General features: G+C 45.4%; 1 protein-coding gene across 1 annotated transcript in view; it reads right to left on the reverse strand.

Annotated features, from left to right (window-relative positions):
* Positions 1-14,892, reverse strand: part of LOC138786624 (uncharacterized) — a 78,311-nt gene extending 63,419 nt beyond the window's left edge. Inside the window, exons 1-5 of the mRNA XM_069963605.1 lie at positions 14,484-14,892; positions 14,267-14,390; positions 14,113-14,180; positions 13,716-14,016; positions 12,145-13,292 (exon numbers count right to left, since the gene is read on the reverse strand). Coding sequence (XP_069819706.1) covers positions 12,145-13,292; positions 13,716-14,016; positions 14,113-14,180; positions 14,267-14,390; positions 14,484-14,723 — 1,881 coding nt within the window. The 5' untranslated portion in view covers positions 14,724-14,892. The remainder of the gene's footprint in view (positions 1-12,144; positions 13,293-13,715; positions 14,017-14,112; positions 14,181-14,266; positions 14,391-14,483) is intronic.
* Between the last annotated feature and the right edge of the window lie 1,257 nt (positions 14,893-16,149).

The raw sequence follows: 16,149 nt of genomic DNA on the forward strand, positions 1-16,149 counted from the left end.
GTTTATTGGGGACAGCATGGGGGGGGGGGCAGTAGTGGGCGGATTGACGGGGGGGGGGGATCCAGGTTGGGTGAACAGTCCAGGGCCCAGGGTACATTTAATCCGCCACTGAGTACAGACTACAACCCCCACACTGCAGGGAGCTGGTGAAGGCTGCCAGGTCTGGACAGACAAGAGAGGGTTACTCTGCCTGGCAGGTCAGTTCCTGTCAGAGGGCAGGGGTTTAAGGGCAGGAATCTTAGGGGCACACTAGAGGGCAGGGATGTGGGGGGGGGGCACACTAGAGGGCAGGGATGTGGGGGGGGGGCACACTAGAGGGCAGGGATGTGGGGGGGGGCACACTAGAGGGCAGGGATGTGGGGGGGGGGCACACCGGAGGGCAGGGATGTTTGCAATGTCTGCACACATCCCCTGCTCTCACTGCGGTACCACTCAAAGCATGAGGCTTGTCAAAGCAGAGGGGAGGGGGGATTTGCAAAGGGAGTTTAAGGTGGAACAGACAGCCTGAACCTCGGCCAGCAGGAAGATTAACCTTTGCTGCTGGCCAAGATTCAGGCGGTCTGTTCCACCTTAAATTAGCTCCCTTTACAAATCCCCCCTCCCCTCAGCTCCGGGAAGCTCCCAGCTGTCGGACCTCCGTTCCTCCGTGCATATTCATGTGTGCACACTCAGGCCGGTCAGGAAGAGCAGCCACCGAGAGTGTGCACACATGAATATGCATAGGAACAGCTCTGCAGATGGACGGCTGCATGACAGGGGGACAGGAGGCTGAGATGTGACGGGCTGCAGGTCATTAGCAGCGGGGGGTCTGTTACACACAGTAGCCGACCCCACTGCTTCTGGAGAGGCTCAGGATGGGTCAGAGGCCGCTGTCAGTTGTGACAGCCGCATCTGCACAGTTATATAGCCGGCACATGCGATCGCTGTGTGCCGGCTATAACTTCTCACTGCAGTGAGCGGAGGAAGGGGCGGGCGGAGGAGGAGGAAGTGACGCCAGGGGGCAGAGGGCAGCACACAGAGAACATGGCCGGCGCTTAGCTAGCCGCCGGCCATGTTCACTGCTCTATACTTTATATTAAGCCGCGTTATTAGGCAGCTTAATATAAAGTATCGATACCAGGAAATCCTGGTACCGAATCGTTTTTTGGCCCGAAATATCGATAGTAGTATCGATATTTCGGTGCATCGTGCATCCCTAGTACAAAGTCAATACCTCTAAATCTGAAGCTATGCCCCTAAATCTGCCGGACCCCTTGATTGCCCAGCTTAGTTCCAATTTCAAATTTAAATGGACCTCTACCTCCATTAAATATTTAGGTATCCGCCTTACTCCCTCCTACCCGTCCCTATACTCAGCTAACTACCCAGCCCTCTTCCGAGATATACGGAACCTCTTGACTAAATGGTCCCCCCACTATATTTCGCTCCTAGGCCGAGTGGCGGCAGTAAAAATGACCATTTTACCTAAACTTTTGTACTACTTTGAGACGCTCCCGGTCCTTATTCCCCTCTCAGAGCTGCGTAGTGTCCAAAGAGCAGTATTCAAGTTTATCTGGGCGTCCAAGGGGCACCGCATCCCCAACTCGGTTATGATGAGTAGCAGATCTCGAGGAGGACTGGCAGTCCCTAACTTTCTTCACTATTATTGGGCGGCTCACCTACGCCAAATCACGGCATGGTCCAAATATTTGGCGTACAAGAAATGGGCGGAAATTGAAAAAATATGGTTAGCTCCCTTCCATCCTAACTCTTTCCTGTGGCACTCCTCACCGCCTAGCTTCTCACATCTCTCGCTCTTGGGACCTATCCGTTTTACCCTCCATATATGGTCCTCATGTTCTGCCAGGTTTGGGCTCGCCTCCTCTGCCTCCCCCCTAAACTCTTTCTTGCTCTTCCCAAATTTCCCTCCTGGTCTTCAATCCCATACTGTCAAACTCTGGGGTTCGAAGACACTCTTCCAGTTTGCCGACATAGTTGATCCCATAGCTCGTTCACTCCTTCCTTATGATAAATTGGCTGATAAATATGCTCTCCCTCCCTCAGCGCACTTTATGTACCTCCAGCTCCGACATTTCATGGTGTCGCGTCTGGGAGCCCTCACAGTTTCTAAACCTTCGGCTTTTGAGCAACTAGTTAGAATGGGGACTTCGACCTCGGGCCTTATCTCTGACATCTATCGCATCCTTGGCTCCCCAGTTGAGGGAACCCAGGTACAGCACACATATATGACTAAATGGGAAACGCTATTAGGGAGGACATTGCCTCCAGAATGCTGGACTGCTATATGGGACAGGGCTGCCACCTCCTCCATATTCACTACCTACAAAGAATCTCATTATAAAGTCTTGATGTTCTGGTACCGCACACCGGAGGTACTTCATAAGTTCAATGCCTCGATATCCCCACTATGTTGGAGATGTGCTAGAGTACTAGGCTCCCAGTTCCATATCTTCTGGGAATGCGAGCTTGTTCGACCCTTTTGGCGGGAGGTGTGTGAAATATCCTCAGCTATCCTCAGTGTTAAAATCCCTAGGGACCCAGGCCTTTGCCTCCTCAACCTTTTCCCTAAAACTATCCGGAAAAAACAAGCCAAATTGCTATTGGTCCTCCTAACTGCAGCCAAGTCCCTAATCGCCAAATGTTGGAAGCAATCGACCCCACCTTCCATTCCGCATTTTAAAGCTAGAGTCAGGGAGTTACGCTCTCTCGAGCGCCTTACGGCATCCCTGAATAACCGGTTAGAGGCCTTTGACTCTATTTGGGCTCCTTGGGACTTGTATTCCTCCCCGTCGGCACCTGCCTCCGGTACATCCTAGATTCCCATCCTCTGTCGTCTGTTCCCGTCTTCGTCTTTCCCTGTCCTTGTCTCCCCCCCTCTCCCTCCCCCCCCCCATCATTTCCTGCCCCCTTCTCGTCCTAAGTCTGTGTTTTGTTCTGTGTTGTTTCGTTACTAGCCCAGTATGGTCTATGGACCCTACCCAAACAGACATTGTCTTTTCCAAACCCTGACCGGGACCTGGTAGCTGTTGTTTTATTACGGTTTGTTATTCTGGATCTCCTATCTGCTCCTGTTTAGGGGTTAAGTTGCCTCTTTGACATTTATGTTACGCATTATAACAATGTTCTGCTGCCTTCACATGTACCTCACCCAGTTTGTACAATTTTATGTCTTTCTTTTTTTTGGAAAAACAATAAAAATTACAATTGTTAAAAAAAAAAGATGTGTGAACAACTAAAAAATACCCTCTGTTGCTTGCAAAAGACAATTGAAAAAAAAAAAAAAAAAGCAGACACCTTTTCTCTTATTTTTACTCGGTGTGAACATAGCCTTTATCTGCAACTTTGAAGATTCTTGAACCCCTTAACAACATTGTGCGTAAATGTACGCCCCCGCAGGCTAATACTTAACGCACACGTGTGTATATATTTACGCCCAATGTTTACCCGATCTCTGTGTGTAAACACACAGCGATCGGGTAATGATGGCTGCTATAAATCATAGCAGGCCATCATAGCTTGTAGACACAGGGGGTGGTTAACAATTCAGATCAGCCAATAACAGGCAATCTTCAGCTTTCCGGATCATCGGTGACCCGAAAAGCAATGGTGGTCAATGCTTTCCGAGAACGGCACCGACCGCCATTACTGTTAAAAGTAATGGTGGTCACGGTGCCAAGTCCCGATCGCCGTGATCGACCAGCCGATCACGGCGATATAAGTCCCCAAAAAAGTAAAATACCTACCCTGGGCACCTCAGCTAGGTAGCTAAAGTTTTCAGAGCAGGTATTGGCACATACTCACCTGATCCCAGCGTCCGGATCGGTGTCTTTCGGGTCCCGCGGCTTCCTCTTTTTTCGGGCGTCGTCTTCGTCTTTTTTCCGTCGGTCCCGTCGGCAATCTTCGGAAATCTTCGACTCTTATCGGCTTTTGCGTCCTACTGCCCCCTAGCGGCTTAAAAGTATATAATACAGTAACTGTAGGGTTGTATATGTTTTTTCTATCTTCTTTTTTTTTTTTTTTACCCACCCTACCGCCGCTGAGTGCTGATCAGAATCGCAGGTAGGTGCGCTGCTAATCAACTCCTCCTTTTTGGCGTAGGGGCTTTTTTTTTTCTTTATCCTACCGCCACTGTCTGTTGATAAGGTTTTTTTTTTTCTTAATGTTAAAAAAAAAAATGTAAAAAACACTACATTACACTACATGAAATAAAGTTTTACACTACACTACATTACACATTTACATATCCCAATCCCCGTATAAAGATGGCCCCCAGGGTGTTTTCAGCGTCGGACGCATACGCTATTATTCCCTCCGACACCGAAACCGCCAGTGAGGATGAATGGGGGGATCCTTTTTTCCTCCATTCATCCTCATCATCCAGTGACGTGTATGGGGGGTTGCGTAGCGTACACTCCCCCCCAGACACGTCTTTTCCGCCAGTACCGTCTCAATAGGAGATAACGGTATGGTGTGAAATTCTACAAACTCTGTGAGAGTACCTCAGGGTACAATTACAGATTTAGGGTACGTGCACACTGTGGAATAGAGAAGGATAACCCTTTGTGCATTCCGCAGCTGGCACCCGCTGGCGGACTGATGCAGGCGCATGTCTCTACCCGTGTCATAGACTCCATCCTATGCACGGGCGGATTCCATCGTCCGTCCAAAGAATGAACACGTTCATTCTTTGGACAGAGGGCAGAATCCGTCCGTGCATAGAATGGAGTGTGACACGAGCGGAGACGCGCGCCTGCATCAGTTTGCCAGCGGGTGCCAGCTGCAGAATACGAGACAGGTTGGCAGCACAGGAGCTTTGTAATTGCTACATGGCCTCCATCCTCCATTCCAGCCTCTAATTGGCGCTCCTTCCCTTTGGAGGCTCGTCCTGCGCCCACTTGGCACTTTATGTCCACATGTGGGGTATTTCCGTAGTCGGGAAAAACTGCGCTACACATTTGATGTTTTTTTTCTTTTATCCCCTTGTAAAAATGAAAATTAAAGGCTAGGACAACGTTTTAGTGTAAAAAATAGAATTTTTCCTTTTTTACACCACATTGTTCTGAAAATCTGTGAAGCACCTGTGGGGTCCAGATGCTCACCGCACCCCTTGTTACATTCCTTGAGGGGTGCAGTTTTCTAAATGGTGTCCCTTTAGGGGTGTTTTTTAGGTTTTGGCACCCCAGAGCCTCTGCCAACCTGAAGTGGTACAGTCAAAATTACCAAATATAACGGAGCCATTGAAATTCACTAGGCGCTCCTTTATATCTGAGGCTTGTGGTTGTGTCAAATAGCGCAATAGGGCCACATATGGGGTATTTCTATAAACTGCAGAAACGGGGCAATCAGTATTGGGGTGCATTTCTCTGGTAATAGGTTTACAATGATGAAAGCTATTGGACTACAGTAAAATCTCTGCACAGAAAATTTACATTTTGTAATTTCTAACCCACATAGCTTTTATTTCTGTGACTCCCCTAAAGGGTTAAAAAACTTTCTGGATGTGTTTTTGCAGAGTTTGGGGGGTGCAGTTTCTGAAATGGGGTGCTTTGTGGGGCTTTCTAACATACAGGCCCCTCAAATACACTTTTAGGCTGGGTTCACACTAAGTATATTTGAGGCTGTATTTGTTCCTCATAGCAACCAAAACCAGGAGTGGATTGAAAACACAGAAAGGCTCTGATCACACAATGTTGAAATTGAGTGGATGGCCGCCATATATCGGTAAATAACGGCCATTATTTCAATATAACAGCCGTTGTTTTAAAATAACAGCAAATATTTGCCATTAAATGGCGGCCATCTACTCAATTACAACATTGTGTGAACAGAGCCTTTCTGTGTTTTCAATCCACTCCTGGTTTTGGTTGCTATACAGCCTCAAATATACGTAGTGTGAACATAGCCTAAATTTTAACAGGTCCCTAAAAATATCTGATTTTGAAATTTTACTGAAAATTTGGAAATTTGCTGCTAATGTTTTAAGCTTTCTATTGTCTAAAAAAATTAAAGCTAGTTTAATAAAAGCCGCCAACATAAAGTAGACATGTTGCTAATGCTATTTAAAGGACAAGTGCCATGAAAAACTTTTTCCCAGTAATTGAAGCACATTACAAAGTTATATAACTCTGTAATGTAATGTGCTTCAATCACCTATCTGCCTCCCTTCCCTGTCTTTTCCCCCCTCCACCCCCCACCAGGAAGTGTCCTAACTCACACAGACCTAATTATTGTCATCACCGTCACCAAGCTCTTCTCTCAGCTCCTTCTCCTGTTACACTAGCCTCCCCCCTCCCCTGCCTTGTCAGGTGACTCAGCTTGCTCAGCTCCCATTGGCTGAACAACTGCAAGCCATCACTTGGACTGGGGAGGGGGGCTGCTGTAACAGGACCTAGAGCAGCCCTCCTGCTGATGACTCATCCTCACAAGACGCCTGGTGACTGTGAGGACAGTAATGAGGTCTGTGTGAGTTAGGACACTTCCTGGTGGGGGGTGGAGGGGGGAAAAGACAGGGAAGGGAGGCAGATAGGTGATTGAAGCACATAACACAGTTATATAACTTTGTAATGTGCTTCAATTACTGGGAAAAAGTTCTTCATGGCACTTGTCCTTTAATATATAATTTATGTGGCATATCCATTTTCTGTATAAGCAGGAAAGTTTCAAAGTTGGAAAAGTATTGACTCCCATTTACCAGAAATGTGAAGTACCCTATGTCACGAGAAAACAATCTCAGAATCAGCCGGATAGGTAAAAGCATCCCGAAGTTATTAATGAATAAAGTGACACTGGTCATATTCATAAAATTTGTCTGTCTTTAACCCCTAGACGACCCTGGACGTAGAGTTACGTCATGGAAGTCTGTCACCAGACGACCCTGGACGTAACTCTACGTCCTGGGTGTTTCTCCCGCTATGAAGCGCAATCCGGAATGCAGCGCGCTTCATAGCAGGTGGGGGCCGGCTGCAATCAGCAGCCGCCACCTCACCGTTCATGACAGGCTGCAGCGATCGCGGTGTTTAAGTGTAAGTGAGAGGGAGAGTCCCGATCGTTAAAACGGACCGCCGGAGGTCTCTCACATGCCTCTGTGCGGTCCGATCGGCGCTCTGACCTCAGAGCCTGCACAGGCAGGCTCAATGAGCAGAGCGCCGATAACACTGATCAATGCTATGCCTATGGCATAGCAGTGATCAGTGTCTGCAATCAAAGTACTGGATGTAAAAGTCCCCTAAAGGGACTTCAAATGTGTAAAAAAAAAGGTTAAAAACACCAATACACTACCCCACTAGCTCCTCCCCCAATAAAAGCTTAAATCATCCCCCTTTCCCATTATATAAATAAAACATATAAAAATAAACAAATAAACATATAATATACCGTAGCGTGCGTAATTGTCCGATCTATTAAAATATAACAAGCGTCATGGCAAACGGCGTACACGATAAGAGGGAAAAAATACCGCGGATTACCAATTTGATGTTACATTATATATATAAAAAAAAATAATAATTTATAAAAAAAAGTGATCAAAACGTCCGATCTTCACAAATATGGTATTAATAATAACTAGAGATCATGGCGGAAAAATGACACCACATACAGCCCCGTAGGTGGAAAAAATAAAACCGTTATAAGCGTCACAATAGGCCCATTTTATTGATAATTAATTGCAAAAAAAAAAGGATTTCATAACAAAATATATACAGTGGTGCCTTGGATTACGAGCATAATTGGTTCCAGGACCGTGCTTGTAATCCAAATCCACTCTTAAACCAAAGCAAATTTTCCCATAAGAAATCATAGAAATGCAGACAATTGGTTCCAAACCCCCCAAATAATTATTTATTATTGTGAATAACATGTAAAACTAATGAAACAAACATTCAGAAACAGCAGAATATGTGATATTATAAGTTACTGTACAGTAATGGAGAGGATGGGAAACACAAGGGCGGACAGAGACTGCAGGGAGCAGGAAGGAATGAGCAGGACAGATGTGGGCACATACATGCAGCACTCTGTCCGGGGAGAGAGGGGTTACAACTATGGAGAGATAACCTCCACCGTCCTGTCCTCTGATGTAAGCCCAAGCCTGAAGTCGATTTGCTATGATTTGGAAGGTGAGGGAGACTTCCTGGGTCAAAATACAGAGCTGTAGACCACGTTATGCAGACCATGCCCCTCCCCCACTCGCGCTCCCACCCATCACAGGGAGCTCTTAAACCAAAGCAATGCTCTTAAACCAAGTCATAATTTTGAAAAACTGTGAGCTCTTAAACCAAAACGCTCTTAAACCAAGTTACTCTTAAACCAAGGTACCACTGTATAACAACATTAGAGAATCTGTGTAACCTGCATGTGGTTGTGTTCGGACTGACCTATAGAATAATAGTGTCATGTCGCTGTTACCATATAGTGCATTACGTAGACACAGGAACCCCCCAAACGTTACCATATTGCATTCTTTTTTACGATTTCACCAATTTATATCTTCATAAATAATATATTTGGGATTCCGTCATACATGTTATGGTAAAAAGAATGACGCCATTACACAGTACAACTATTCCTGTAAAAAACAAGCACTTACATGGCCCTGTAGATAGAAAACACTGAAAGGGCTGGAGCTCTTAGAAGGGGAGGAGGAAAAAACGAAAACACTAAAGATCAAAATTTGCGCGATCCACTGGGTTATTTTGGGCCTGGTCCTCAAAGGGTTAAGGCCATTTCAGGCTCTGTCCTTAACCTCTAAGGACCGGGCCTGAAATGACCTTAAGGACGGGGCCGATTGTCACTTTTGCGTTTTCGTTTTTTCCTCCTCGCCTTCTAAGACCCATTACGCTTTCATTTTTCCACCTACAGGGCCACATGATGGGCTTGTTTTTTTCAGGAGCAGGTGTACTTTGTAGTGGGGTGAACTTGGGTCAAAGAATGCGATTCCGCTAATTTTTGGGGGGCTTCCATATTTACGTCATGCACTTTACGGTAAAACTGGCATTTTTCCTTTATTCTATAGGTCGGTCTGAACACGGCCATATGCAGGTTTACCAGGTTTTCTTACGTTTTACTATTTTTATTAGCAGTAATTAGCGTATTTAAAATGGTCCTATTGTGACTCCTATAGCGCACTTATTTTTTCACTTACGGGGTCGTATGGGGTGTCATTTTTTGCGTCATGATCGCTAGTTTTTATTAGTAAATTTTTTTCTACATCAAACGTATTGATCGCTTTTTATAAAAATTTTCACATAAAATGTCTTTAAAAAAAAAAAAAAAGCAATCTCTGTTTTTTTACCGCTTTTTGTTCGGGAATAATATTGTTTTATTTTAATAGATCGGACGATGACGATTTTATTGGGGGAGGGGCTTTGGAGCACTTTGTAAAACTTTTATTTATTTATTTTCTTACACTTCTATAGTTCCCTTAGGGAACTATCATTTACATACAATAGATCAATAACACTAATCCCTGTTATGCCATACCATTGCCTGTGGCAGACTGAATCCGAAGATGGAAGACCTGACCGCACGGAGGTAAGGAGAGGACCTCCAGCAGTCAGAAAATGCACGCTGCGGGGGTCCCAATCGCTAAGTGACCGGAGATGCTCCGGTCACTTATACTTAAACGGCGCAGCGATTGCGGCGTTTAAGGGGTTAATGGCGGGTGGCCGCGAGATCATGGTCGCCCGCCATTGAGGATGAGGGCCTGGATATGGCAGCCGGTCCTGACCCGCTATGGGGCGGGCTCAGCTCGTGAGCTGCACCGTAGCACAGGACGGCGCCAGGGCGTACATTTACGCCCTCCTGCCTTAAAGCCCAGGCAGCGGGGGCGTAAATGTACGCCCGCGGTCCTTAAGGGGTTGAAAAAGCAGAAGTTGCAGATAGGGACTTGTTTACATCAGCCGTCTCAGAAGAGAGTGGGGAGGAGGGGGAGACGGAGAGGAAAGCTGACACACAGATTTTTGTGTCTTCAGCAGTAAGCAGCAGCTCAGAACTGGGGGAAGGAGACTGAATAGATAATAACAAGTATGGAAGGAATTGTTAGTCTCACCATGGGCAGAGGGGAGGCTGATTGTAGCTCTATGGGGTACAAAGGGAGCTGCTGTCAGTAAGTGCAGTGACTACAGTTACTAATAATATACAGTCATGGCCAAAAGTTTTGAGAATGATACAAATATACATTTTTACAGTCTACCGCTTCAGTTTTTAAAATGACAATTTGCATATGCTCCAAAATGTTATAAAGAGTGATCAGCTTAACAGCAACTACTTGCAAAGTCAATATTTGCCTAGAAAATGAACTTTATCCTCCAAAACACATTTCAACATCATTGCACCCCTGCCTTAAAAGGATCAGCTAACATCGTTTCAGTGATTGCTCCAGTAACACAGGTGTGCGTGTTGATGAGGACGGGGCTGGAGATCAATCTGTCATGATTAAGTAAGAATGACACCACTGGACACTTTAAAAGGAGGCTGGTGCTTGGCATCATTGTTTCTCTTCTGTTAACCATGGTTATCTCTAAAGAAACACGTGCAGTCATCATTGCACTGCACAAAAATGGCCTAACAGGGAAGAGTATTGCAGCTAGAAAGATTGCACCTCAGTCAACAATCTATCGCATCATCAAGAACTTCAAGGAGAGAGGTTCCATTGTTGCCAAAAAGGCCCCAGGGCGCCCAAGAAAGACCAGCAAGTGCCAGAACCGTCTCTTAAAGGTGTTTCAGCTGCGGGATCGGGCTACCAGCAGTGCAGAGCTTGCTCAGGAATGGCAGCAGGCAGGTGTGAGTGCATCTGCACTGTGCACTGTGAGGTGGAGACTCTTGGAGCAAGGCCTGGTCTCAAGGAGGGCAGCAAAGAAGCCACTTCTCTCCAGAAAAAACATCAGGGACAGACTGATATTCTGCAAAAGGTCCAGGGAGTGGACTGCTGAGGACTGGGGGAAAGTCATTTTCTCTGATGAATCCCCTTTCCGATTGTTCGGGACATCTGGAAAACAGCTTATTGGGAGAAGACGAGGTGAGCGCTACCACCAGTCTTGTCTCATGCCAACTGTAAAGCATCCTGAAACCATTCATGTGTGGGGTGGCTTCTCAGCCAAGGCAATCGGCTCTCTCACAGTCTTGCCTAAAAACACGGCCATGAATAAAGAATGGTACCAGAATGTCCTCCAAGAGCAACTTCTCCCAACTGTCCAAGTGCAATTTGGCGATCAACAATGCCTTTTCCAGCATGATGGAGCACCTTGCCATAAAGCAAAGGTGATAAGTAAATGGCTCAGGGAACAAAACAGAAATTTTGGGTCCATGGCCTGGAAACTCCCCAGATCTTAATCCCATTGAGAACTTGTGGTCAATCATCAAGAGACGGGTGGACAAACAAAAAACAACAAATTCTGACAAAATGTAAGCATTGATTGTACAAGAATGGACGGCTATCAGTCAGGATTTGGTCCAGAAGGTGATTGAGAGCAGCCGGGGAGAATTGCAGAGGTCCTGAAGAAGAAGGGTCAACACTGCAAATATTGACTTGCTGCAGTAACTCATTCTACCTGTCAGTATAAGCTTTTGTTACTCATAATATGATTGCAATTATATTTCTGTATGTGATAAAAACATCGGACAAATACACAAAAAACAACAATAAAAAAAAAAAGAGAGGGCAGCAGATCATGTGAAAATATAATATTTGTGAAATTCTCAAAACTTTTGGCCATGACTGTACACATTACTATTCTACTAGACATGAGAGAATTTACAGTAGAAATGAAGGGAATCACTTTGTTTCTTTCTGACATCTGCTCATCAGGCTGCAATCTTTTATGTCTGCTCCGCTCCGTGCCGCTCCTCCCCGGGTCCTGGGAAAAGATGGATCCAGTCCTATGAAAGTGGGAGAAGTTCCCCAGGACTGGATCCATCTTTTCAAGCAGACGTCAAAGCCGACAGTCTGATGAGCAGAATGCAGATAGGAAAGAAGCCATTCCCTTCCTTCCTACTGTAAATTCGCTCATCTCTATTTTTCACAATAAAATGCAGATTTCCCTTCATCATCCTTTAGAATTCTTTATATTCATTTACCTCATTGTGAAGAGGAAAATGGCTGCTCCCTTTTGTGATTTTTTTCATGGACCACAAGATATGATTTCAAATTAAAACATTTCCCACAATCTGAAGATAAAAATGGCTTCTCCCCCCTGTGTGAGTTCCCTGATGCGTAACAAGATCTGATTTCCGAAGAAAACATTTCCCACATTCCAAACATGAAAATGGCTTCTCCCCAGTGTGAATTCTCTGATGCGTAACAAGATCTGATTTCCGAAGAAAACATTTCCCACATTCCAAACATGAAAATGGCTTCTCCCCAGTGTGAGTTCTCTGATGCCTAACTAGACCTGATTTCTCAGTAAAACATTTCCCACATTCTGAACATGAAAATGGCTTCTCCCCTGTGTGAATTCTTTCATGATTAACAAGCTTTGACCTCTGAATGAAAGATTTCCCACATTCTAAACATGAAAATGGCTTCTCTCCTGTGTGAATTCTTTGATGTTCAACAAGTTTTGATTTGCTTTTAAAACATTTCCCACATTCTGAACATAAAAATGGCTTCTCTCCTGTGTGAATTTTCTGATGCGTAACAAGATTAGCTTTCCGCATAAAACATGTCCCACATTCTGAACATGGAAATGGCTTCTCCCCTGTGTGAGTTCTCTGATGCTCAACTAGACCTGATTTCACAGTAAAACATTTCCCACATTCTGAACATGAAAATGGCTTCTCCCCTGTGTGAGTTCTCTGATGCTCAACTAGACCTGATTTCACAGTAAAACATTTCCCACATTCTGAACATGAAAATGGCTTCTCCCCAGTGTGAGTTCTCTGATGCTTAACTAGATCTGATTTTTCAGTAAAACATTTCCCACATTCTGAACATGAAAATGGCTTCTCCCCTGTGTGAGTTCTTTGATGCTTAACAAGATTTGATTTCTGAATGAAACATTTCCCACATTCTGAACATGAAACGGCCTTCTGCCCTGTAAGATATTTTTTATGTTCTAAATATGAAACCTGAGGCTTTCCTGTATTTGCTCTTTGATGTTCATCGTCTTCTCTGTAAATGTCAGCTTGCTGTGATGGAGCAGAAGATGGGACTTGTATAACAGGATGAGAGGAGAGATCTTTGCTGTGAGGGGCTGAGGGTGTATCTGGGATAGTGGACGGCTCCTCATATGTATCTTGTGTGATATGATCCTCTGAGGAGATCTGATGTCCCCCTGAGCTCCTGGTAGAATCATCTGCAAAGGAGAAAACACCATTTCTCTTATTTCCCAGTAATAGAAGCTTAAACATATTGCAGACATGGAAAGTTACTCTTTTTTATGTAACATAAGAAGAATTATAGAATGGCAGAAGCGGAGATGGGCGAGCTCTCCCACTGACACACTGAGGCCGGTGGAGATTCTGCGAATTCCGGGCTACAGGGCGGCACAGCGCACACATATTATATGACTGTATTCCATATATTATACACACATCATGTGTTATTACCTGCAGCCGCGTCACATCCTCATCTATATTATATTAGAACTTAGGCTGAATGATTATATAGCTGGAAAACTGACAGGACACAGAGCTTATAATATTCCACACAGAATAGTTACAGCCGGTGACTGAGGAGAATGTGTGACTGTTCTCTGCATTTAGTGGTCACTACTCACCTGGGCGGTTACCTGTAGTGATGTCCTCCTTATACTGCTCATCACTGCTGTCATCTGTCTCTTCTTCAGCCTCTTCCTTTACCCTAATGTCTGTAGCAGTAAAACAGTTCAGTTTCTTCTCTCCAGTAACTTCCTCCTTACACTGCTCATCACCGCTCACATACGTCTCAGCTTCTACTTTTACCACTTTGACTGTGGCATTAATAGAGTTCAGATCCTTCCCTGTAGTGATGTCCTCCTTACACTGCTCATCACTGCTCACATCTGTCTTTGGAGCATTAATATTGTTCCCATCTTCCCCCTGATTCATAAGATATGAGAGAAATATTGTAGAAGTCATCAGACAGTAGGAGAAGTCAGGTGGGATGTACAGATCATAGGGAACATCTCCATCTACCTGATCCTGATCCTGTGGGAGAAGAGGACGGGGACATCTCTCTGGTGCTGTTCTTTTACTGGATCTGACTGGAGGGAACACATACAGAGACTGAATTCATTCTTTCCATCCAGATAATACAGAGAGGAGGTGTGTATATAGTCCTGTCTATTACCTGCTGATGGGAGGGGCTGCTGATCCTCCAGCATCACATCCTTGTACTGATCCTTGTGTCCTTCTACATACTCCCACTCCTCCATGGAGAAATAGACCGCCACGTCCTGACACCTTATAGGAACCTGACACACACAATGATCACACAGTCATCCCCCCCACCCCTCCAGTGGTGTTACTGTATAATGTCCCAGCATTCCCAGCAGCCACAGTCTCACCTCTCCACTCAGTAGCTCCACCATCTTGTTGGTGACTTCTAGGATCTTCTCTTCCTCCATTTCCTCATGTATCAGGGGCCCCGGGATTGGGCTCAGGGTTCTTCCCCATCCTTCACACCCAGGGGCCCCACAGCGCCCACTAGAGGACTTCTTCACTACTGTGTAATCCTGTGTATGGAGAGACACATTACTATCACTCCATCCATTCCCAGAATCCCTCACCTCTCCAGTCCTATCCATCTGTTATTCCATAGATAAGAATGATGTCATGATGACATCACTCCCAGAATCCCTCACCTCTCCAGTCCTATCCATCTGTTATTCCATAGATAAGAATGATGTCATGATGACATCACTCCCAGAATCCCTCACCTCCCCAGTCCTATCCATCTGTTATTCCATAGATAAGAATGATGTCATGATGACATCACTCCCAGAATCCCTCACCTCCCCAGTCCTATCCATCTGTTATTCCATAGATAAGAATGATGTCATGATGACATCACTCCCAGAATCCCTCACCTCCCCAGTCCTATCCATCTGTTATTCCATAGATAAGAATGATGTCATGATGACATCACTCCCAGAATCCCTCACCTCCCCAGTCCTATCCATCTGTTATTCCATAGATAAGAATGATGTCATGATGACATCACTCCCAGAATCCCTCACCTCTCCAGTCCTATCCATCTGTTATTCCATAGATAAGAATGATGTCATGATGACATCACTCCCAGAATCCCTCACCTCCCCAGTAAGCAGGAAGAGTATGTGTAGGGTGAGGGTTATTATCCTCTCGGCCATCTTGTCTCTGTCTCTCTCCATGGTTGATGGGTCGGTCTCTTATATAGAAGATATCAGCAGAGGATCCTGGAGAGATGAATAGAAAGTAGAGGATACAATGTATAATAAAGAATGGGAAGAAAAAGTACAACAATCCCGGCACAGCGATAGGAAGAGACAAGTTATGAATGTGTAAGATGTTTGAGCTCCTGTGATGTCAGAGAAACAAAATTAACAACTATATATAACTCTGGGAGCGCTTAAAGGGATTATCCAATGTAATCCCCCCATACTGCCCCCCTCCCCCTTAGCACAGCTGGATGCCCCCTCTCCCCTGAACACTGTAAATCTCCTACCTGTCTGGCAGCCAGTGGGCAGATCCCAGGAGACAGCAGCAGCAGCAGAGCACACTAGCAGGAGGAGGGGGAGGGGCAGGAAGGATTTCCACATGTACCTTGTGTCTGGCCCCTCCTCCTCTCCAGTGATTGGTGCTCAGGAGGTAGGGGGCGGGGCAGTCCAGCAGCTGCTGATAAACAAGTCAAGAAGCCAAAGGAGCCGTGTGCTTCCAGGACCTGCCATGATGTCACAGTCATGTGATCAGTCACATGGAGGAGGAGGAGGAGGAGTCACATGATCAGGGGCTGCTGCTCAGTGTATGCAGGACTCTGCTGTGCTGGATGAGCTGAAGTGATGTGTGTGCAGCAGAGCTGTATATGTGTAATGTATATGTAGCTGAGCTGTATGTGTGTAATGTACATGTAGCTGAGCTGTATGTGTGTAATGTACATGTAGCTGAGCTGTATATGTGTGTAATGTACATGTAGCTGAGCTGTATGTGTAATGTACATGTAGCTGAGCTGTATATGTGTGTAATGTACATGTA

The sequence above is a fragment of the Dendropsophus ebraccatus genome, chromosome 3 (assembly GCF_027789765.1).
Source record: "Dendropsophus ebraccatus isolate aDenEbr1 chromosome 3, aDenEbr1.pat, whole genome shotgun sequence".
In the NCBI taxonomy this organism is placed as follows: Eukaryota; Metazoa; Chordata; class Amphibia; order Anura; family Hylidae; genus Dendropsophus; species Dendropsophus ebraccatus.